The 24,900-nt window shown below is 35.9% G+C and overlaps 1 protein-coding gene and 2 long non-coding RNA genes across 4 annotated transcripts; 1 reads left to right on the forward strand and 2 right to left on the reverse strand.

Annotated features, from left to right (window-relative positions):
- Window positions 1–424: 424 nt before the first annotated feature.
- Window positions 425–18,815, reverse strand: LOC113076480 (uncharacterized). Its single transcript, XR_003281187.1, has 3 exons — window positions 18,252–18,815; window positions 974–1,143; window positions 425–549 (listed from the first exon to the last, which is right to left on the reverse strand). It is a non-coding gene; the product is annotated as an uncharacterized LOC113076480 (long non-coding RNA).
- Window positions 18,816–19,827: 1,012 nt separating this feature from the next.
- LOC113076419 (uncharacterized) lies at window positions 19,828–21,870 on the forward strand. Of its 2 annotated transcripts, XR_003281173.1 has the most exons (5): window positions 19,828–20,019; window positions 20,134–20,212; window positions 20,360–20,534; window positions 20,708–20,816; window positions 20,952–21,870. It is a non-coding gene; the product is annotated as an uncharacterized LOC113076419 (long non-coding RNA). The 2 variants fall into 2 exon arrangements; XR_003281174.1 differs by lacking the exon at window positions 20,134–20,212.
- Window positions 21,717–24,751, reverse strand: LOC113076418 (UPF0688 protein C1orf174 homolog). The gene is made up of 4 exons (XM_026249068.1): window positions 24,605–24,751; window positions 24,271–24,348; window positions 23,730–24,116; window positions 21,717–22,726 (listed from the first exon to the last, which is right to left on the reverse strand). The coding sequence occupies exons 1-4, from the start codon at window positions 24,617–24,619 to the stop codon at window positions 22,625–22,627; spliced, it is 582 nt and encodes a 193-aa protein (XP_026104853.1). The 5' UTR covers window positions 24,620–24,751; the 3' UTR covers window positions 21,717–22,624.
- Window positions 24,752–24,900: the final 149 nt, after the last annotated feature.

A 24,900-nucleotide genomic window follows, 5' to 3' on the forward strand; every position in this document is an offset into this window, starting at 1 on the left:
TCTCGTCGTTTCAAAATCACATTCACTGACTGAAAAATTCAGCTTTAAAAGACTATGAAACACAATTCACAACCTATTTCATGCAATCTGACAGATTTACGTGTCACTCAGCATTTTCAATGTGAAAAAACTAGGGTGGGATTTGATTGGATAATCAAAACAGTCTCAGTGTGTTGAATATCAGGACAGAGTCGCATCCGAATGCCTCCTGAAATATAACTGGAACCCACTTATGAGGGGTATTTCTGACTTGGTCATGAAGTCCGCTACCTTGAAAGCTTGTTTTCTAGGACATCTCAATGCATCACAATGGTATAACTTCTTTTTCAAATATATCATAATTTACTTTAATTGCCAAATGTAATAAATCAACATTAACATGTATTGAATTAAAAAAATAAGAGTACAAATTCATAATTTCATATTGACTTGAGCTGCTAAAGGTGTGGACTATGAACTATTGACTGAATGTAAAGCTTGGGGTTCTTTCAGGGTCTTTCAGCGTTGGGTGCAGGAGGGCTCCTAAGGGTCCCATTGAACAGACTCAACCTGAAAAAGGCATGGTTAAAAAAATAGTGACAAGTTAAAATACTTATATTCAACATTGATAATAAGAAACATTTCTTGAATGGCAAATCAGCATATTAGAATGATTTCTCAAGGCTCACGCGATAATGTTTTTTTAAATTGTAATAACATTTCAATACAATTTACTGTATTTTGAATAAAATACATGTTGTACAGTAATTTTTCTTTTTTAGTGTGACAGAGAGCATGAAATTACAGAGCAATTAAAATAGTTATGAGAGGCATGCATTCAGTACGTTCTTCTGCTGAATAGCGGGTCAATTATAATAAGCCCATTTTATTCACTCATTACAGGTTACAGGATTTGCTGCGTAGTCAATAAGACAGTGTGCTTTTTCTCGTTTATGGAAATGGCCATTCTGGATTGCTCTGAGGTGACTGTTACCTGCCCTCTTCCTGAGAGATACTGGAGTCTGCACGACCTGTGAAGAGCTGGAGGAGACCAAACCATGACCCCACTGCATCCTGGGAACCATCTGCCCTGTTAGACAAAGACACCAACTCCACTACTACCCCCACAGAACTCAGGCACAGAGAAGTGTGGAATTACACCACCTACAATAAAGAGACAGACAGAGAAAATACACAGTGTTTCAAAGCAGCTTTACAGAAAATCATGACATTAATGGTATACTATATTATTTAACCCAGTGGTTTGTTGAGAAAGAACCTAAAGAGGATGTCTGGAAATAATGATTTGTTTTAAAAAGTGCGTGCAGAGTCTGACATCCTGTGGCTCTTGAAAGAATCTCGCTGAGGATGCCTAAGAAAGCGCAGGCCATCTGACGCTGTTTTCACAGAACATAACAATTTCTCTCTTTCACACTGAAAGTTGAATGTGTGGCCCAAGGAAATATTCATTTCCCAGAATAACAAAATTTTCTCACTTAAAGCTTTGAAGCCAAATGAGAGATGGAAGCACCCATTTAAGTCTAGCAACCAGTGAACTAGCTGAACAATTACAAGAAACACCTACTTACACCACAACAATCAATAGCAGCAGCAGCTCTGATTACGCAGAAGAAGAAAAAAAAAACTCAATCTACACAAAAATCAAAGCAAAGAGTTCTGTGAAATCAGCTGAAGAAGAGCAGGGCACAATCAATGCTGGCACCCTGCACACACAGCACAGCAAGTCATATTTACTTAGGTCATTTGTATGCATCATCTGAACAAGATTTCACATTTGAAACTAATAAGACAATGCTTTCCTTCTCCATGTAATGTAATTATAAGGCAGGCTGATATGTTCACATAGGCTGATTATTTGTGACATTTACCCTATTTTTGTGGCACAGGCTACTGTTTATGATATTATATGCTTCCGAAACAAATGTTTATGTGCATTTTATGCCTATGCAATATTTGAACAATAAAACCTATTAATATTTGTAAAAAAAAAACAAAAACAAAACAAAGATCATTGATGTATTAGATTAGAGTTAGATTCAAAAATAAATAAGAAAATGGTTCACCAGAAAAAGAAATATAATTTAATGGAATAGCTGGCCCAAAAGTAATAAATAAATAAATAAAATGGATTCTCATCAAACAGTTGCTGGTCCCCATTGACTTCCGTAGTAAAATACTAAGTGTTCAGCAGAAGTTTCAAGTGTCTGGATGACAGAAGAGTAGACCTAATATTAGAATTCTGGATGATATTGATAATTATACAGATAATTGTTTACATGTAATAAAATTCCATAGTATTTGTATAAATAAATTAAAAACAAAATGCTAAAACCTATAATAAAAATAACATTATAATGTACAAAGAAAATATATATATTCTTAATATTCAGATATGCATTTTGAGATCTAAAGAATACATTCAACAGTGTTTTTAAATGATTAATGGTTTTTAAAGATTAACAGCAACTAAGCATTAGATAAAGGTAAATGTATTCTAAATATAAAAATAGGAGTAAATATCAAAAATAATTAAAAAAACTACAAAAAAAACTCATGTGATATAATATCAGCACACTCTTGAGGTCAGTTTCCCAAACCCACACGTATTCAAAATATGAGTCACAGGACTGAAATTTTTTGAACACATCCAATTTTCTGCACCTCTGACTCTCATTAGTAGCTAATAATCTGTAAACTGTGAATCCATCTGAAACTCTGAATCCAAGACTGGACAGGCTGGCATTTCAAAACACAAGCACTCACGACACAATCAAGACTCCTAATTCTTTGCCAACCCCACAAACCCTCATAAAAAATAAATGGGCTTCAGAAATTCAGCAGAGGAGATGCTGAGATTATCATTACACAGATCTCCCCTCTCCCGCTCTTCACAAGCCAATCAGCAGAGAGAGGCTACGGCTTCTGATCCACTCTGCCAGAAATAGTTTGCACTCGTTCAGGCGCCCCCAAAAACACAGTCAACAAATCATTAGTCAGGATGAGTTGTGAAATATCCCTGTAAAATTCACAAGGGCACCAAGTCCTAGTAAAGTAGCATTATAATATGACTCAGTGCAGGCAGGGAGCAGGTTTCAGACTGTCAGGCACAGCGAGAGGGATTATTCCTAGGCTATTCTGTCGTTATGGGCTCATTAACAAAAAATGGGACCTTTTTGAAGTATTGAGTTCAAGACTCTGTGAAAATGTTGCATTACAACTGTGCAAGTCACCCAGTGTGTGTGTGTGTGTGTATAAGAGAGAGAGAGAGAGAGAATATAACATATATAAGCAGCAGAAAGCAGATAACAAACACAGACCCTAGGGACTCTAACTAACCTTGTGAAAGTGAATCATAGAGCAGGGCTCTTGCCAAGAGGCTTCTGCTATCTACTGCTGCAGTCCAGCAGATGAGAAGCAAGAAGCCTGTTAATGTCTGTACACGGCATTCTCACTGCTCACTGACGGGAAAAACAGGTACTAGGAGCACCAAAGGTAATATGCTAACTCCTGAGATCAATTACCTTTAGTTTAACTAACACTGCTGTTAATTAAACTATATTTAACTAAACAGTGCTGACTTAACTCAACACATATGGCTTTAAATGGCTTTATTCCATTTTACCCTTGTTATTAAGACTGGTATTTGGACACTTGTCCAATGTCACTGCATTGGATAATAATAATAATAATAATAATAATAATAATAATAATAATAATAATAATAATAATAATAATAATAATAATAAATTAATAATTTTTTAATCTAACATTTATAAAGAAATGTATACAGTTTATATGAAACCTTGTTTTTTTTTAAATAGAATAATGTATAATTTATAGTGAATGTATAAAATACATTTTTGGGGTCAGTAGATTTTTTCATACACTAATACTTTTATTCAAGGTTAATACAATTTATAGTAAATACTTTTTTACAAAAGCTTTCTATTTATTAAAAAATCTTTTTTGATGAAGGATTTGGCTTTGATGAAAATAAAATAAAAATAAAAACTTATTATTGACCCCAAACTTTTAAAGTATACATAAATGCTTATATACAGGTTTTAAAAAATAGACAAGACAGCAATGCATATTCTAAGCAAACATTACACCAAAAAGTTATAAATTATAGAAAATAAAGCAACAGATATGAGGGATCTAAGACTGACAGTGAAAGCAACCACTTTTCCAGGCTTGGTGACTAAATGATGTCAACTACAAAATTGCTCCATTCTGTGATTATGTGCTGCTGCATTCTGATACATAAACAGCAAACACTCCAAAAGTGGGCTGAAACAGCGCTACCCAACTCAACCGCAGACTGCAGTCCAATTATCTGCTGGCCCAACGAACGGCACAGTGCAAACCAGTTTCAAAACCAGGCCAATTTTTACAAAGTTGAACAAATCAGTAGGAAAGCGCAGCATGAGTTGTGCAACCCATTTAAATTAGACACAAAAATGATATGTTTTATACCCATAGGGAACCAGAAATGGTTGAATGGTAAAGCTAGTGGACATTCTAAACAGTACTGAAGGGGAAAGCGAATACTGTAACATCTGTCAGAGTCACAGATTAGTAAATATTACACAACAGCTCGATGAATGGACTGGTGCCAGGTATCAGAGCTCATGGACATTGATACTACAGACATTTGTCAGTTAAAACAAAGTTTAAGTGTACAATCACTTTTGTATTGACTAAAGTTGTGTGTCCTTTTGTGTATTGACAAAATGTGTGAGCAATGCTACAATTAACAAAACCCCTGTTCGTGCTTGTTGCAAAAAGAGGTTTCTCTCCCGCTGGAGATTTAGGTTGAATATTTCTGCATGGTATTCACTGTAAATGTATTTTGCTGCAATAGCTAACAGTGGATACTCAATTTGCAATACAGATTTGGCTTTTGATGCCTTTACATTTTTACATTGTAAAAACAATGCATTGCTACACTTTTAGAAGAAAAGGTTCTAAAATGAACATTTTGAGGTACCTGGAGATTGCAACTATGGGGGAACCTTAAAGGTTAATTTTTTAACCTTTTTTGAAAGGTTCTAATTGGAACCTTCACCTAAAGGTGCATTAATGGCCCTCATTGGTTCCTTTTTGAACCTTTTTCTAGATAGCAATAACATTAGTATTATTGTTGTTGTTAATATTATTGTGCATTACTAATCTAATTTCACTATAAAGACAGAACACTATGGCTGTCCATAAACTGTTTAATACATAAATATGCATTACAAACAAACAGATAAATAAACAAACAGAAATATCATGCATTTATATACATATACATAAATTTAATTTAAATATATATATATATAGAATTGGCCATTGTGGGTGGCATATTGGTTTTGGCATTATGATACATTAAACAGTTTTCAGTAAATGTCAGGGTGTCTCTCAATTTTGTAACATATTCAGTGTTGAAAATGAAGTGTAGAGCTGTGTTCATATCACCTACTTCACAGACCTCCTCCTCCACTTCTATCATTATTTCTAAAAGAATTTAAAGAAATTATCATGAAGATATTTCTAATGTTACTATAGAAATTTATTTAAAAAAATGTTCTTTTGAATTTTCTACTCATCAGTGAAACCTGAAAAGCATCACATTTAAATATTAAGCAGCACAAGTTTTCTGATGGATATTTTTCCGTAAAAGGAGCTTTGCCATAACAAATTTTGAAATGTACTAAAATGTAAAAAAAATTATAATAATAATTACAAAAACCGGATATTGTACATTTCTAAAACAGAAAAAAAGAAAGCACACCTTTATTATAGTTTCAAATGACCAGTAACTACTTCCCCCCACCCCCCCAAAAAAAACAGCTTGACTGTAGTTCCTATATTCAGTAAATAAGCTTGCCAGGCTACAGTTACAAAGTATGTGAATCATCCGTAGAAATGGCACCAGCGGTGCTTTACTTGGCCATGTTCAGTCATAACAACAAATCAGGCTTCATCTTTGCGCTCTGTGTTGTTGGACATTTACACTAAGAATGAAAAGGCTTTGAAGCCAGCTATCAATACATGATGCCTCGATGGGCCACGAGCATCTCAAACACACCGAAGGTGTAACAAATCAATACAAACAACTCAATTAGGTTGAGCAGGATGTGCAAAAGGCGTCTGAGGGACAGGGGGCAGATGATTCAGTTTAAGGGACATCTGTACCCTGCAGGTAAACTTCAATGACCTCGCCGATCAATACTGCGGTGCTGACGGGATAACCTGGGTTAACCTCCTCTGATCAACCACCACTACATTCTTTCGCTAACACGTGTTGGAATTTATACAGTACGGTGCCCATGGAGCCAGCAGGGAGACAAGTCGACCTAATCATTTTATATTGGATTAATATGATCCAGGTGTTACAGAATTGATTTTTTAAAATTCTGTAGCTCTGAGAGACTATTCGATCACAAAGAGTGGAGAACGGTTCCTTTTGAAGCACTAAAAGGAAATAAGGGCTTATTAGGGTGATGCATAGAGGCTTCTTAAATGTAAAGAGGAGTTGAGAACAGAATAGAACATGGATGAAAAACTGTATATTTTAAAAACCGATTGTCAAAATGGATAAATGAAACAAACCATCCGAACAAACCAAATCAATACATTGAATCTAATCTATTGCTACTAGTCTCTCAGTATTCTATGAAATACAACTCCATATTGAAAATACAATAAGGATCAGTATGCAGAATACATATGAGAGTTTCCAATGTTTTTGTTTGGTTGTTTTTTTTTTTTTTTGTTTTTTTTTTGTATGGTAGTGCATGTGAGAGGAAGTTTATGCGTGTCAGTGTGCAGAGTGATTTGATGGAGCCGAGTCTGTTAGGACTGTGAGCTGCTTTGTTTGACTGCTGGAGGACTCGATTTACTTTGGCTGTGTTGTTTCTGCAGCTCTGCCCTCAGGCGTGATGCCCAGGTCACGGTTTGTTTATTTTGGTGGGAATTGGAGAAGCTCTGCTCACAGCTGCCAAATTAAAAACCAAGGCTTCGATGTCCCGGGGAGGACGGCGATCAGATTCTTCTTGTCGTGTCAAACACACAAACAAGTCACGCGAACTCAATAACAAACAGAGAGGATGTTTGACGAGTATTTTAATGAGCACTGACACGATAAGTAAAAGGCAAATACTAAACTTAGCATTAACCTTGAGACACTGAGAAGACGTTTAAAATCACCTAGAATTAATTCTTATGTGAGCCAATCAGAAGTGGTCAGATGAGACAGAAGACTTGGTTATACTGTAGAAGAGACACTGTAACCAGGGTCAATGGTGGCCTGTGATGACCTTTGGTTTGGCCCACTATATGCATGTAATAAAGGTGGGAAACAGCCTTTTTTTTCTTTTTTTTTTCTTTTTTTTTCTTTCTTTTTTTTTTTTTTTAGTTGTTGTTGCTTTATTTTTTTATTTATATATATATATATATATATATATATATATATATATATATATATATATATATATATATATATTATTATTATTATTATTATTATTATTATTATATTAAAATATAAAAAATCTGTAATAAACAGAAAAAAAAATAATAACTTTTTTGTTCATTTTTATTTTAAAAAACTGTCCTAACAGTTTTTGCATTCACAATATACTTTTGAGTTTAATTGCATGAACCAGTGTCATCAATTCAGTGCAAAATAAATATCATTGTTTCAGTCAGTGGTTATATCCTCTTGTTATCAACTCAGTCAAAAACAATGCCATAATAAATGTTCTTACTGCAATCTATGGTTCACCTTCAAATTCGAAGAAAACTATTTTTCCATTCTTCTACCTTTCAGAACTTCTGGTTCATAGACAGGGTCATGCACATATGCACATGCACATCAGCTCCTTCCTCTGTGAAGAAAAGGGCATTCATCTCTGTCAGCTCGCTAAATATGCAAAATCTCTCAACACTTTGGCATTAGTGCTGTTGGAGTTGCAGCAATTTTAATGTTTCTAGCAAAACACAGGCTGAATTAAAAGAGTCTGAATTAAAAATAAAAAGAGTCTAAATTAAAAGAGTCTGTAAAAGCCTACTGGGAGTGGATGGCAAGGATGTAATGTCCACAGTTGTGCTGTGGATAGATCTGCTGTTTGCACTCGCTCACAGATGCGAGACCTTCTGGCTCAGAGCTCTCCTTGAGCAGAGACGTAATAAAACTTGATAAAGTTGTTTCTTTGTAGCATTTCAATGGGAAACATCACTGTAGAGGCCGCTATCAATGCAGCCATCTCTTGTCTGTGTTCAAGAGCTTGAAACTAGATTGACTCGTGCCTCACCTTCAAACAAACTATATACACACAAAAGTTAACAAAAAAAAGAGGTTTTACAGACCAGCTGCTCTCAAGGATGAAAGCAAGGAACAAGATTCAACAATATCAAAATACTAACCCAACAAAAGCATAAATATACAGCTTATAGCTTTGGCATATAGAAAAATGTCCACTCATTCTTCTAACAGTGTTCAAAGTATAGTCACCGTCTCCAAGAGATAGCACGTCCTATGATACTTGCATAACTTAAAGCATAACTTTCTGATATGTAGTCTACATACAGTGCCACTTGAAGGTTTGTGAACCCCTTGCAGAACCTGTGAAAATGTGAGTAATTTTAACTAAATAACAGATATCATACAAAATGCATGTTATTTTTTATTTAGTACTGTCTTGGGTAAGATATTTTACATATTTTACATAAAAGATGTTTAAATTTAGTACCACTAGATGAAAAAAAAAAGCTGAAATTATTAAAATAACCCCATTCAAAAGTATGTGAACCCTTGCTTCTTAAAATACCTTTTTACTTTTTTTTTTTTTTTTTTTTTACAATTTCTACCAAATTACTTATTTTAGAGCATAGCATAAATAGAAAAAATGTATACTGTTCAAAGATTTTTAAAGAAAACATTTTAATACTTTTAGCATGGTTGCATTAAATTTTCTTGTGAACCAAATCAGCATGTCAGAATGATTTCTGAAGGATCATGTGACTCTGAAGACTGAAGAGATATTGGCTGCAGAAAATTCAGCTTTGCCATCTCAGGAATTTAATATTGCCACCATGTAAGCACTTTAAAGGTGATTAACTAATCCTTATTATATCTCAAAGATGAGCTCAAACACAAGCATAACAACTGACTGATGGACCGAGAACTCTCTTCAATCTTCCTAATAACATTGTAGTGTAAAACACAATTGCTCTGCCTTCCCATTCATTCTCCTAAGTCGATATCCGTCAGTGCCCTGTATATTCCTGCGAAACTACTGTAAAACACGCAAGATGTAAGTGAAGTACGGCTGCTAAAACGAGTTATTACCATGTAGAGCTGTGAGCGTATGCAACAGTCAGTCATATAATTCCTTTAAATCCATAATGTTAAACTTCTAAAACTTTTGCACTCAATAACAGCTACAGTAGCCAGGGGCGCTGGACTGGGGGTAAAACCAGTACTTTTAGATCAACAGTTTTTGAAATACTCAGACCAGCTTGTCTGGCATCATATCACATTCAAAGTCACTTAAATCCCCTTTCTTCCCCATTCTCATGCTGGGATTGAACTTCAGCAAGTCGTCTTCATCTCATCTAGATGCCTAAATGCATTGAGTTGCTGCCATGTGATCGGAAGATTAGCAGTTTGTGTTACCTAGCAATTGAATAGGTGTTTCAGATTGACAGTAACAAGACACAGATAAAAAGACTAATAATAGGATAGGTAAAAAGGAAATAACAACACACAAATATACACTCACTGGCCGCTTTATTAGGAACAGCTTGCAAGTACCAGGTTGGGCCCCCTTATGCCTCCAGAACTGCCTTAATTTTTAGTGGCTTAGATTCATTGACATTACAGCATCACGCAGTTTCTGCAGATTTGTCGGCTGCACATCCATGATGGAATCTCCCATTCCACCACATCCCAAAGCTGCTCTTATTGGATTGAGATCTGGTGACTGTGGAGGACATTTGAGTAAAGTGAACTCGTCATTTTCAAGATGATTTGAGCTTTGTGACATGGTGCATTATTCTGCTGGAAGTAGCCATCAGAAAAAGCGTACACTGTACACATCAACATGGTCAGCAACAATACTCCGGTAGGCTGTGGCGCTTAAATGAGGCTCAATTGGTACAAAGGGGCTCAAAGTGTGCCAATAAAATATCCCCCACACACCATTACACCACCAGCAGCAGCCTGATCTGTTGAGAAAAGGCAGGAATCATGGATCCATGCTTTCATGTTCTTCACGCCATATTCTGACCCTACCGTGTTGTGCGTTCAGAGATGATATTCTGCATACCTTGGTTGTAACAAGTGGTTAATTGAGTAACTGTTGCCTTCCTATCATCTATAACCAGTCTGCCCATTCTCCTCTGACCTCTGACATCAGCAAGGCATTTCCATCCACACAACTGTCGCTCACTGGTTATTTTCTCTTTTGTGGACCATTCTCTGTAAACCCTAGAGATGGCTGTGCATAAAAATCCCAGTAGATCAACAGTTTTTTGATGCTGGGATTGAACCTCAGCAAGTCATCTTCATCACATCTAGATGCCTAAATGCATCGAGTTGCTGCCATGTGATCGGAAGATTAGCAGTTTGTGTTAGCTAGCAATTGAATAGGTGTACCTAATAAAGTGGCCGATGAGTGTGTGTACATATGTTTATAATCCGTGTGTGTGTGTGTGTGTGTGTGTGTGTGTGTGTGTGTGTGTGTGTGTGTGTATATATATATATATATATATATATATATATATATATATATATACATATATATATATATATATTAGGGGTGTAACGATACGCGTATTCGTATTGAACCGTTCGGTACGAGGCTTTCGGTTCGGTACGCGGTACGCACTATGTACCGAACGGTTCATTGGACTAATTAATTATATTTGGAAAAAAGAATTGTGAAATATAATGATATGCATTTAACAAGGTAGCCCAATAACCCAAACGACGTAACAGGCAACGCCCCTGACACCCCCGAAGAAGAAAAAAGCACCAACTTATATGTTTATGTTATGCTGCTCAGTCAGGCGCTTGCTCACTCAGTACGCGCTGAAGGCTCGTTTAAAAAATGGCCAATGCGTTTAAAAGACCAGAAATAGAAAATCCTCCAATAACCAACAGGTCTCGTGTTTGGGTGCACTTTACCAATCGATCGGGGCATCCAAACAAGCACGGAAATCAAAATGGACTAGTACTATACTGTGTCGGAATTTCCTGAGCAGTACGATACAATTAACAGGCCTGCACGTTATAGAAGAACTGTTATAAATAGAACGTATGCAAGGGCAGTTTTGAAAACTCCACCTACTTTGCTCTTGGTATGGTGCAGCGCAAATCGCGTTGTATCTGAAGGGCAACGCTGAGCCCAGGGTCCAGCACCGCGCATACCGCGTCCTGTGTAAAAGACCCTTTGGCCATTTTCCAACGAGCCTTCAGCGCGTACTGAGTGAGCGAGCGCCTTACTCTGTAGTGGAAAACGCAGGTTTTAAGAACATGCTTAATGTAATTGAGCCCCGTTACAATATTCCTTCATGAGCCTATTTCAGCCAGAGAGTAATTCCTGCTTTGTTCCAAAAAACATAAGCCCTATAGAGAACCAATTGAGTAAAAACACACTCAATATAAAGAGTTATAGAGTTCCATATAAAAGGTTACATCTTTCTATGTGTTCATAACTACTACAACAATATGACATTTTCATTTTTTTTATTTTTTATAAGGAGCTGTTTTTGTTTATACAATATGCTGCTAAGAAAACACCATAGAATATGGGTAAAGAATAGCTCCATCATTGTTCAATGTAAAAAACAAAACAAAAAAAAAACATACTTTGTTAGTTTTAATAAATAAAACATTTTTTAAACATCAAGGAAATTTATCTGCCAATTTTTCTTTTTGCTGTATCTAAAACGTACCGAACCGTACCGAACCGAACCGTGACACCAGTGAATCGTATCGAACCGAACCGTGAATTTTGTGAACCGTTACACCCCTAATATATATATATATATATATATATATATATATATATATATATATATATATATATATATATATATAGATAGATATAGTTTTATTTTTTTTATATGCAAAATTTAACAATACATGGTATTTGTGTGTACAGGTGTGTTATGAACAAATGCAAGGAAATGTAAAAAGAGACATATGTGTTGAATAAATAAATGTATAAGTAGTGTTGTGCATTACACATTTATAACCAAGTTAATTTATAGCCAAGATGAGATGGATTGCCTGAGGGAAGAAACTATTCTAATGCCTGGCCATTCTGGTGCTCTTTAGCGCCGACCAGATGGCAACAGTTCAAAATGGAAATGGCATGGGCATGAGGGGTCCAGAATGATTTTACCAGCCCTTTTACTCACTCTGGATGAACGCATTTACAGATCTGTTTGCTCTGTAAACGACAAACTGCGCTAGAGATGCTCCGCAAACTACAATGATCAGCAAAACATCAGAGTAATCAGTAATAATGTATTTTTGATCAAATAAATGCAACTAAAACATGCATAAAATGTCAAATAATAATAATAATCCTAACAATTCAAATCAAAATCCATCTCCATCCAAAACTGCCCTGTTCTTCTTAAGGGTGTGAGGGCCTTTAAGGACCGGCTGCTCTCAGGGATGTTTGCTTCTCCGTGAACTGAAATATTGATCATTTCCTGCATGGCTGGTGAGCCACATATATAATTGAAATGAATCTCTAGGCTTGTGTCAGAACAGGTGGAAGAGTTAAAAGGGGTATTGAAACATCCGTGAGGCTCTCAGAGCCAGAGAACATGAATCACACTGGAAGAGGGAGATCCTTGGACCTTACGGTCTAGGCTATTGAATGCTATGAAAACCAGACCAACCCAGAGGAATGATTGGACATCCCAGAAGGCCAGGGCTCTACATCACACAGCATTTAAAATCACTGTTCTCTCTCAATTAATTACAGCATTTAATGAACTCTTGGCTATCCATAAAGGAATTCTAATTTAAAGTCCAAAATATGGGCATGGCAAACTAAATCAGCACTAATAAGAGCTAATAGGTCTCTATAGAGTGGAGTTGCAAAGAGTAATGATTCATCACAATGACTGGGATCCATTTACAGCTTTATTTGAAAACGTGGTCGTATGAGCAGTGGTCAATGCACAGGTAAGGCAGTAGAGCAGGATGGACAGAATCATAAACAGCTACCAGGCGTGAGGTCAGGGCAGGCGACAATTAAACAACAACGATAATCCAATACGATATAAACAGTACAAGGGGCAGGCAGCAAAAGATTGGTAACAAAGGCAGGCAGGGTAATAACAATAGTTTTGAAAATTGTCCAAAAATACAAGAAACAAACAGTCAGAAATGTTCACCAAGCCAAAATAAGACTTCGCAAAGAGCCTGACCGTGGGCCTGCTATAAATAGCTGAGTAAATGAGGTTCAGGTGTCAGAGATGATCAGTGCCAGGTACAGGGCTTATGGGAAATGAAGTGCAGGAAAATTATCAAAACTCAGTTGATGGAGCCCTCTGATGGCCCGAAGAGGGAGTTACAGTAATGCTCTCTGTGACACATGCCATAAAATGTTGGACTAATTGGTTGAACAGATACGTCACCGAGCCGTAAGATCAATTAATTGTAAATCAGTACATCCAAGAATTTTAGCATATATCCTGGTATGATCTATCCCAGTATAACAAAAAGAGTAATATTAAGATTTGAAACATTTTAAATAAAAATATTTTTACCAAGTTTCGGATTGGGGATGATTCCACAAAACTATATTTTCTGAAAGCTTTTTTCAACAAAAATTTTATTATTTTTCCATTTTTATAATTTATAATTTATGTATACGGTGCAACAGCAAAAACTGAGGAAAAATATACATTTTACATTTGTTTAGAGAATTTCCTTACCTCAAGCTGCAATATCAAACAGAACCACACAGTGATGCCAATAACAGAGCACTAAACAGTTGCCTTAACCTGACTTTATGTATATATTTACAGATCCATTCATAATTATTAAACATCGCAAAACACAAATTAAAAAAGTTTACGATTGCTGTATGTCACAGTAATTATCTTTATCTCCCTTACAATCATCATCCATTAAAACTTTACTGGTGAGATACTGGTTAGATTTATTCAGCGCAAACAGACTAGTCCTCACTTCATATTTCTCATTAATAGAGGTATGTTTGTTCCCCCTGATCACTGCACAAATTAAGATTGCGTATGATGACGAAAGCAAAAATAACTCTGTGACGTCCTGTCACCCTAATGAAGAAACCACCCCGGTGCAAATTGGCCTTCAGCTTTGTTTAAATTATGTTTTGGTGTTTAAGTGACCCAGTCTAGAGGCATTTTCTCACAAAGCTAACAAAAATTTTAGAATAATACAAAAAAAGTTAATAAAAAAATAACAAAAACAAAAGAAACAAAAGAAAAAGAAAATGAAAAAATAAAAATAAATAAAAATATTTATGCGTCATGCATTAACATATTTTTTATTATTATTATTTAGTCCACAAAAGTAATTAGAACAGGATCCTATTCCAGTAATGACAGTTACGTTATTTAATTATTTATTCGTTTAGTTATTTATTTACTGTATTTCAGAATCAAGAATTTAAGGATAAAATTAGCTTAACTGTCCTGACAATAAACAAGTCTAAAAATCTTAAATGGGGAAAAAGCAAGCTGAATTCAACTTAATAAATAAATAAATAAATAAGAATAAATAAAAACAAATAATAACAACTGTATGCACAAATAAGCATGCAATGTTTTTCATATTCCAGTAATGAGAATTACATGATTTAATTATTTATTCATTTAGTTATTTATTTACTGCATTTCAGTAATAAGAATTTGGGGGCATAAATATGTTTAATTGTCCTGAAAATGATATTACAAGGCACAAAAACTTAATGGTCCTAATAACAGCCTTCATTTTTTTCTTGCAAAATATAATTTCTTATTTGTTTTCCTTTTGAATTAGGAAAGACATATGACCTGAACATTTCTTTGTGATATTTACCAATAAATCTATGACTATATAGTTTGCCCAGCTGCCCACTGACACTGCTGTTTTGCACTTTACCGACATACAGCCAGTGAGGAGAGACAGTTTAACATCACACAAGGGGAGATGATGGACTCTTCTGAACCACAAGCCAATAACACTTCCACTTAACTGTGTGACAGCACTGCCCTCTACAGGCCGAAGAGCTGGAACATGGAATAACCCATGTTACCCAGATACAACCTGTGGACTTTAGGTATAATCACAAGAGGTTGGACCTTTACAAACAGAGGCCTGGTGTGACACTCCAACATCCTTTGCAAAAGAAAACATCTGATTAGGTGCGCAAAAAAAATTTTAGGCCTTTAGGCCTTCTTTAAGAAACTAAGCATAATCTCATACTGTATTGCTGATAGCGATTCGTAATTGAAAATTCCCAATAACTTAATCCAACAATCGGCTTCCTTTTCACCTAAATCAACACAGGCTTCAAATCTTTACCCCTCAAAATGAAGGTCGCTGAGATCTATTGATTCCTGTGTCTCCACACAAAACATTGGTTTTGTCATAACACCCCTCTATACAGTCGGACCAGAGGAGAGTCCTGCTTTAATTCTGTCGTCATATAATCACTACCACTATTTGGAGTCTTTCTCTGAGGCGTATATTAAAACAAATCCATCATGTCTGACAGACCTCATGAGATCTCACAGTCCCTCTTCTGTGCTGATTCTGCTGCTGCTCCTGGGGTTTCACAGAAGAGCAGAGGTTTTATTCGGCTTCAGCTCTGACAATGGTTGAAACTTGCACATCACATAAACAGAACCTCTCTCACTCTGTGTTAGACAGCAGACAATGAATTAGCCAGGCTCATTAGTGAATAACAATGGGGTACAAGCAAGCAAGATCAAAAATGAACTCTTCTCAAGCACAGAATGCAAGTAACATCTGGATTTGGGAAGGAAACAATCAAGTAACTCGCTTGTGGTAGATGTCTTTATGAGGACTACAAGATAATAAATGGTTCAAGCCTAATTATAAGAATTCTGTGCCGTGCTGATACAAGAGATTTGGAACAAAAGATATTTATATAGTCTACAAATGAAACGCTGGTCACGACACTTTTTTTTTTTTGCTCCCCTGAAGGGCATTCTGCCATACATACAGATACCCGTTCAAAAGTTTTGGGTTGTTAAGATCTTTTTTCCCTATTTTTTTAAGAAACGTTTTAAAATTCTTTGATGGATAGAAAATAGTTTCATAATGGATTAACTTTACAGTTACTGAATAAAATGTCTCTATAATGAATACGTTTTTTTATGCTCTAAATATTGCATTTAATATTTTATATTGTGCATAAAACTGTTGTGCAGAGCAAAACTTTCTTTCTAACCACAGAAATGTTTGGTTTGTTAGCAAATTCTCTTGAGCCAGATTTTTTCAATGAACCAGTCACAAAATCTGTTAGAATCAAAATGATTTTTAAAAAGCTTATCCAGTAATCACAAATGACTGGAAAAATCTTTACAATTTATGCATCAAACAGCGTTGGTACCCGAAATGTAACCCCTTTAATAAAAACAATGCAAAATACAGTTTCATGGTGTGTACATTCTCTTAATTGCTTGCCATGGCCAGCTGTGGCAAAAACAGGGCATTGAACCGACAATTAGACAACAAAAAGCAAATGGATAACAGGAAGACAATTTTCAATACGATATGCAAAGCCTCACAGCTGTAGGGGGAGAACATGTAATAAAACACAAAGGCACAGCGAGTAGCTGGAAATGAAGCGTTCTGCAGACATTAACCGCGGTCTCCACGGTCTGTGACTCAGAGTGGACATTTTCAAGAACTTTTATTTCCCCTTGGTGGATCTAAGAGCCCATAATGGGAGATTTAAGTAAATTACTGTGGTGCCATGCATGCCAAAGTGTGTGTGTGTGTGTGTGTGTGTGTGTGTGTGTGTGTGTGTGTGTGTGTGTGTGTGTGTGTGTGTGTGTGTGGTCTTCTGGGTAGCTATACAGTAAATGCACAGCCTCAGATGGGTCTTTATGGTCATTACTGAGAGAGGGCAAAAACACGTCTATCATCTATTTTGTTTAAATGACATACTGGAAAGAATGGGTTTATTTGTAAGTGCAACCAAAAATAAACACTGAAATACGGCTGAGTTAAACAGATTTTATTCAGTGGGGAAGATATTTTTTCGATGAATGTTTCTGCAAGGTACATAAATACACCAGTAGGTGGCGACAAGTGACTGTCATCAGTGAGTGAGTCCTTCCCTCAAACTCTTCCTTCAAAAACAATGACTTATTCAGGAACTAACAAACAGGGTTATTAAAATTAATTAAAACTAAAACCATAAAAAAACTAAATAAAATAAACATTAAAAACATAAAAAGCATTAAAAAAAATGATTTCAGATAGTTTCAAATGCCACATTTCTTTGAAATACTGAAATAACTTAACTTAATCAACTTAATGAAAACGAAATACTTATAATAAGGACACAAAAAAATAATGACAAAGTAACTAAAAAACATTTAACATAACAACCGAAAATATAAACCGAAAATATAAAAATCAAAGTCACAATAATAACAAAAATATGATAGTATATCAATAATACTAAAATAACATTGCTAATATATATATATATTACTTATAACAAATATATTATATGAACTTATATACTGATCATTTATAACTTTATGTAATATAAATAAGACATATTATTTATTGATAATTAATACATATTAATATGTGTATATATAATTTAAGACTAATACATATTTTTAGTTTAGAATTTCATAATGTATACTTACTATATACTAAATTATGTTAATATTTATATATATATATATATATATATATATATATATATATATATATATATATATATATATATATATATATTATTTGTTGTTAAATAATATAATTAAGTGTGTCATATTTAATACTATGAAATATTTATTTTAGATTCTAGAATTCCATTATAAAAACATATTATATGTTATTATATTTATATTATATTGTGTTCAATGGATGGGTGGGTGGGTGTTTGGATAGATAGATGTAAAATGTAAAAAAAAATAAAAAAATAAAAAACATTGAAATCATGACTAGTGACATGATCTAACAATACGTTGAAATGTTTACATATCATGAATCTGAATTAAACATACACCTGTTTTATGTGAAGTCCGTCGATCTGTTTGAAGAGCAGCTGCAGACCTTGAGAAGATCCTGAAGCTTTTCTGGCTGTTTGACTGTGAAGCGGGATCACGCGCTTTCTCAAGATAGCGTTCTTCCAGTCAGTCGTGCGCGAGCTTTCTTCGCTACTATCAATCTTAAAGGCGGTCGGTCAGTGAGCGTTAATGTTCCCTGGCAAACATCCCTGAAAACGTCTAAAAGCTTTCCAGGTTGTTAAATCATTCCCGCAGGCGAAGTGAAGCGCGTGTTACTTAATTAAAATCAAATACGGAATATTGACAAAATAAGACACTAAATCACGCAGATACTCTTTTTGTAGGCTGCTCATTCATTTCAGTCTCTGTAACTTAGTCAATAGCAGTTTGATTCTTTCTTTTCTCCTACTAACGTTCCGTCGCATGTAAGTTAACTAAGTTAGACTTATTTTTACAGAATAAATAACTCACATTTTTGACACGCTCTACGCACTGTTATTTTCATAATCACGTAATAAAAATGCGGCTCAGTTAGTTTGTCAGGAAGGGGTTCTCTCTGTAGTGGTTGCCATAGCGTCTGACAGACCAGCCGTTGCCAGGGTGAATTAAAGAGAAGAGTTTTGTCGCTTTTCTGCAGGAAAAAATTGCAGGGCTGCTTTATAGCGCCACCGTGTGGCTCGGTGGTGAATCTAAGCTCTCACTCGCACTGCTTTGCAATTTAAAAATAATCCTAATCATAATAATTAAAAGATATAAGAATAAGAAAGTTAATAACAAAGGTTAACAGATTCGCACGTAGCATGTAAAAGTTGTTGTTACTGAAAACCATCTTGAACACCGAAGCGAGATGCCTGAGGAAGCCAAAATGCTGATTCTCGGGGTTTTGGAATACAAAATAAACCACTCTATTACATTATCGTTATGAAATAATTAAAACATATTACTATTATGCTTTCTATTTTTTATTGTATTCTTTGTTTTAGTACATAACCGTGTTATTTTCATTTTCATCCACGAGGTGGCAACGCGCGTCTTGTCCTTGTTTTGAACGCTCGTGCACACGGTGGAAGTGAAACATAATATGCACAAAATGACAAAACCCAAGCTGTTTAAGATCAGAAGTGCTAACCAGGCCAAAAAATACGGAATTGCAGCTGTTACTCTGAAGGAGCTGCTTAAAAAATCATGTAATTTACTGAAGATAATAAAATGCATTTTCATGTGTTTTTATTATTAGTAGTAGTATGGAGAAAGTTGCTTTTCTGTGCAAGGCGTTTGGATGCAGCTGCTTTCAGACGTTCATAATTCACATTTTATCCACAGGTATCCAGCTCCGGAGGTCAGGTCTGTTTATATGAGGACGGGACAATAGTTACCGAAGAGTATTTTAAAAATCTTCCTGATAACACGGAACTTGTTCTACTGCCGGAGGGACAGAGGCAGAGCTGGAGTGGACGTAAGTGAATTCATTGACTGACAGTTAATCCGAAACTGGAAAACACTGCCTGAATGTAATAAACAATAATATTGTGATCAGTTATAAATAATGAAACTAATCAGATTGCTTTGGCTTTTCAATTTCTACAGTTCATGAGATAAATCAGGTCCTGGGTTTGGACAGAGACGCAGACTCTCTGATGAGTGCAGCGAAGGATCTTCTGGCAGATGAACATTTACCCAAGCGGCGCAGAATACTGGGAGACCTTCTGAGGAAGCTGAGGGACAAATCAGAGGTGGAGAACAAAGATGACAAAGACTGGTTTGAAGGTAATGAGGGCAAAGAACATGATATGCAGACATTTACTGTATGTATACTGTAATTGATTATTCTGAGGCAACAATACATTTACACAAAATAAAATTAAAATGTCTGTATGTCAGGTATTGATGCTGGTTTAAAACCAAGTGTGCTTACATGAAGTATAACTGTGAGAGCAGAATCCCAGGATATTTGAAAGAGGTGTGACAAACAGCACTCAGTTCTACTTTAGATGTTAGTTTTTGAAATATTGAAGATGTTTATTAAGTTTAGTGGAGTTCATCATTCATTTCATGCAACACAGGAGACCTGTCGTTATTCTGAAGATATATTGTTCGCTGTCTGTAGGTTGATGGATATATACAGTCTATTCCAAATGCCAAGACAAAAAGTGAATATAGAAAGGTGGTGGAGATCCTGGCAGAGAAACTGAAGGCTGCACGGTATAATGGCACCTATTTTGACAGATCGGAGAGGGACGTCCACAGGCTCTGCACTGAAGAGGGCTGGTTTCTCCTGCCAGGTGCTGTCATTTAGTCATTTCTGATGAGTCTCATTATTTCAGTCTATTGTCATTTTTCTTTGAAGTAAAATAATGAAACATACAAATTTAAAATATCTCTCATTAACTGCTTTGTCACAGTGCTATAGTTATTTTTATTCATATAAGACTATAAAAGACTTTTGTGCTAACAGGGAAGTCTTTGATGAGACCAACTGTACATTTCTTCACTCAATAAACCCATATGGGAACCGTGAGAGCAGAATTCTCTTCAGCACCTGGAATCTGGACCACCTTTGAGTAGTAAGGCTTAAGTGTAAATTATTATTTTGTAAACATTTAAGTGCACTTAAATCTTGATGTACATTTTAATGTCTAAATATCAGCATTTAACACCTCTGATAAGGAATGACCTTAAGAAAATGAAATGTTTTTTAGGATAGAAAAGAAGAGGACCATCATCCCCACACTTGCTGAGGCACTGAAGGGCAATAAGAGCGGCGATATAAATGTGGATTATTTCTACAAACTGTTGTTCACAAAGGAGAAACTCAAGCTGGTTCACATCGTCTGCCATAAGAAAGGAGCCCATGAGCTCAGCTGCGACTCCCCAAAAAAATGTACAAACGCATCAGGACTGTGAAATGAAATAATCCTCTTATGAATTATGCAGCTTATCACGTGACCGTTTCAATTTTGGTGAATCAGAAGTACTGATGCAAGTTCAGAGATGCTCAGGGCCCTTTTATTTTATTATGGGGTTATAGTGTTTTAGGTATATACCTTTTTAATGGTAACTTTTAGTTTGTTATACACCAAATTTTGTACCTAAACATTTGGTTAATTATGTGAAAAACATTTTTATGGGGTTTTAAAACAGTGACCGATTTAATATTTTTTATTTCAATTTTTACTGGTTTATTTAAAGACCTAAATGTCTTTGAAAACCATTTTATCATAAAACATTTGTGGGAACAGGATATCCTGTACAGTTAATGTTTGTAGTACTTTCAACAAACAATAGCCTTGCTTATTGTACAAAATATACTCGAGGCTTCGGTGTCATCAACATGTCATTTTCCAACACTGTTAATGAGCTTTATTTTCTCTGGACGGAGTATTTTAACTTTCATTTGATGATTCACAGAAGATTTGATATTAAATAATTTTGTCATGTACATGCAAAGCATTTGGTAGCAAAACTAAATCAACACTTAGTTTATCACTTCAATAGAAAAATATAACCTTCAAAATCACACTTTTACCTTATACAATTTGTACATAGTAGCAAAGAAACATTTTAAAATGCTACATCTTTTAGCCACTTGTGAAATTAGTGCAAATCCTGTCAAATAAGTGCAAATCCTGTCAAATAAGATAAAAAAAAAAAAAAAAGTCATGTACAGACAAATCAAATTCTTGGTGAAGCCACATGCATAATACGGTTTGAAATTGGTTTTAAAATCTTACAATAATACCCTCTTAATTTGAGATCCTAACCTTTATAATAAAAAACAACCTTTACATCATAAGTCTATCAAAGAACATAAAAGGTCAAAACAGCTACATGCTTTCATTTCCAATTATACAGCACCAAATCTGAAGTTTTTTTTTTTTTTTTTTTCCAAAACTTCTCTACAGAGGTGGTTTAAAATTGCCAGAATCTGAATGTCCAAGCTAATGTTTAAATTTCTTTCAAAGTCTGAACAGTAAATTTGAGGCACTTGACTGATAAAACAATATTTGCTGATTTCGATTGATTAGTAAGGACAAGTGGCAGTAAACCCAGTGTACAGAAAAAGTTCTAAAAAAATTTTTTTTTTAGCTTTCCTTAAGCAGAAAGCCCAATCACATGATGGTTTTAGCCTGAAGTCTAGCACAAACCCCTCTTACTGTACATTCCAAAGTTTTGCCGTTGTTCAATTCGCAGAAGACAAAAAAATTACCACATTACTGATAAATCAACAGTGCATCTCAGTGTAGTTCAAACATTAAGAAGGCTCTTGGAATAAAATAGCTTGCTTTAAAACGATCAAATCCATTTTACCAGCATAAAACTCCTTCCCTTTCAATGGAATACAGTTTGAGTGAGTCTGAAAGGAATGGTGTCCTCATAGCTGCTCGTCTTCACTGTCCTCTTTGGCATAGTAATGCATGCTCCTGTACTTTCTCCGACTCATTCTCTCGCTTCCTGGGGTTCTGCGTGGGTAATCCTACAACAAATCAGGTCATAATGTTTTAAAAGAAAGTCACACAAAGACATTAAAATTGCATTAGTGGCAGTCTGTTGAGCGCATGCATCATGAAATCAGCTGGACACCTGCTGCATTCTGACACCCCACTGAGCATTAACAGACCTTCACTCCAATAATCCTACATGGTCTTGTATTAACCTCAATATTTTTAGGATTACTGTGTGCAAACAAAGCCATCTGGCTGCCTGTTATTCATCTGCAAAGCTCAACTTAGATCAGGGTTATGTTATTGGGACAAAGAGCCATGAAAGTTCATATACTGCATGGCCCGTCAACTGATATTAAACGATAATAAATTAACATTTCTTATTTTTAATTATGCAACTACTTTGACATCTACAATTTTATATACTTTTCCTTTTTATTACCATTATTGTACACACCCCCCCCCATATAGATGGATACTTACCTTTTAACAATTGTAACATGAAATCAACACCGTTTGAAATTAAAATTATAGATGCAAAACATCGCTTTTGTTTAATCTTAAAAGTCAGATAAAAATGCTGGTCGAACATGTTAGCTCTGAATTAAATTCAAAACAGCGCTATTTTGCTGCATTTCTGCTCTAATACCCGATCATAACACATCAGGGTTCAATCACTTGACCTGCCATGTGAAGGCTGGCAGGTCACGTGGCTGCCTTTTTTCTTTCTTTTTTGTACATCGGTTCATATGACTTACTTTTTTTTAGATCATTTCACGTTTTATGGAGTGACATGGAACGCATTAAATTTGGAGCTAATAGGGACTGGCTGCAGGAGTAACCCAACAGCCGGGACCACGGCCATTTGTATCAAAATGAAAATGAGAAACCAAATGACTTCCACGTAACGTATTCGGTTTTCAAACAGGCCAGATGACCCGCCAATGGATGGTGGCAGGTCACGTGACCAGTGCCAACCAACTGAAGACCTAACCCCCACTCACAACGTGTTCTGAATAGGTTTAGCTTACTTACCTGAACAACATCTATGTTCCCAAAGAACTGCTCTACTGGGAAAATGTGATTGCTGTCCTCGTCGAAGAAAATGCTCGGGTCCTCTCGCGTTTGGGGACTGTGAATGACGGTCTGGTCCATCTTTGCCTCTGCATAGCCGCCTGTCAAAGCAGTACACTTGGCGGCAGAGTTTTCCTTACCGCGCCGTTCACCCGAAGTCTTTTTATCGGACTGAATTTTGACGTTTTCATTCATGGTCGCGCCAGATTTCTCTACTCCGCCGCGAAACGGTCTCTTTGGACGACGTTTGGCCTCCCCGCCGTCGCCAGCCATCTGCTGCGCTGCGCTCGCGAGATCAGACGCCGATCTCTGCACCAAACTGCGCAGAACACTCCTCCGCACAGCCTTCTGCGGATACAAGACCAGTAATAAAATGTAAACAAAATATCAGCGCAGTTTTAGACGTGGCTGATACATCGTGAGAAACGTTGTTACTGTAGCCGACAGACTACAGTAAAGGAAACTGCGGGGAGGAGATAGATGAGTAGACACCGACACTGACCTTGACTGAACTTTTTACACCAGGCGTGTTTAAAGAGACAGTGCCGCGCACTCGCAGTCTGTGGCTCCCAACGACAATCTGAAACAAGAAAACACTAATCCTTATTAGGAACACTGTATGATAAATAATACATACGTTTCTCCGTCACAAACTACCGAGTGAAATTTCAATTTCGTGAAACGAGGAAAATCGTTATAAACTATATTTCACAGTGAATGCTTTGTAAATCGTCCAATATAGTCTGCGTAAACTCGAAACTGATCGTGCATGTTCAAGCTAGCAGAAATAAACGACGACTTGTCAAAAGTAAAAGCTCAGAATCTAGTTATCTTACCTGCTTCGCCCTCATTGGAAGTTTCGGCGTCGAAAACTGAGTGTGGAGTCCTGCCAGTGTTTATCTCCAGTGACCGCTGAAGTCCCGCCCATATCCAATATTATGCGCCACACACAATCACGAGATGGGAGTTGAGAACTTTACCAGGCTTTTCTGAGGCGGTGACTGATACCAGTAATTAGTAGCCTACTAGTCCGTTTCATAACCGTTATTACCAGTGGTATACTCGATTAAATTACATGAAATTGCAAGTTATTCATCGTAGAAATATGTCGAATGAGTCATATACTGTGTTG

This window comes from Carassius auratus, unplaced genomic scaffold (assembly GCF_003368295.1).
Source record: "Carassius auratus strain Wakin unplaced genomic scaffold, ASM336829v1 scaf_tig00020493, whole genome shotgun sequence".
Classification (NCBI taxonomy): Eukaryota; Metazoa; Chordata; class Actinopteri; order Cypriniformes; family Cyprinidae; genus Carassius; species Carassius auratus.

Coding starts and splice junctions, on each gene's coding strand:
- LOC113076418 (XM_026249068.1), bottom strand. Junction 24,117..24,270: donor GTGTAAAAAGTTCAGTCAAG/GTCAGTGTCGGT, acceptor TTGTATCCGCAG/AAGGCTGTGCGGAGGAGTGT. Junction 22,727..23,729: donor GGAACATAGATGTTGTTCAG/GTAAGTAAGCTA, acceptor GATTTGTTGTAG/GATTACCCACGCAGAACCCC.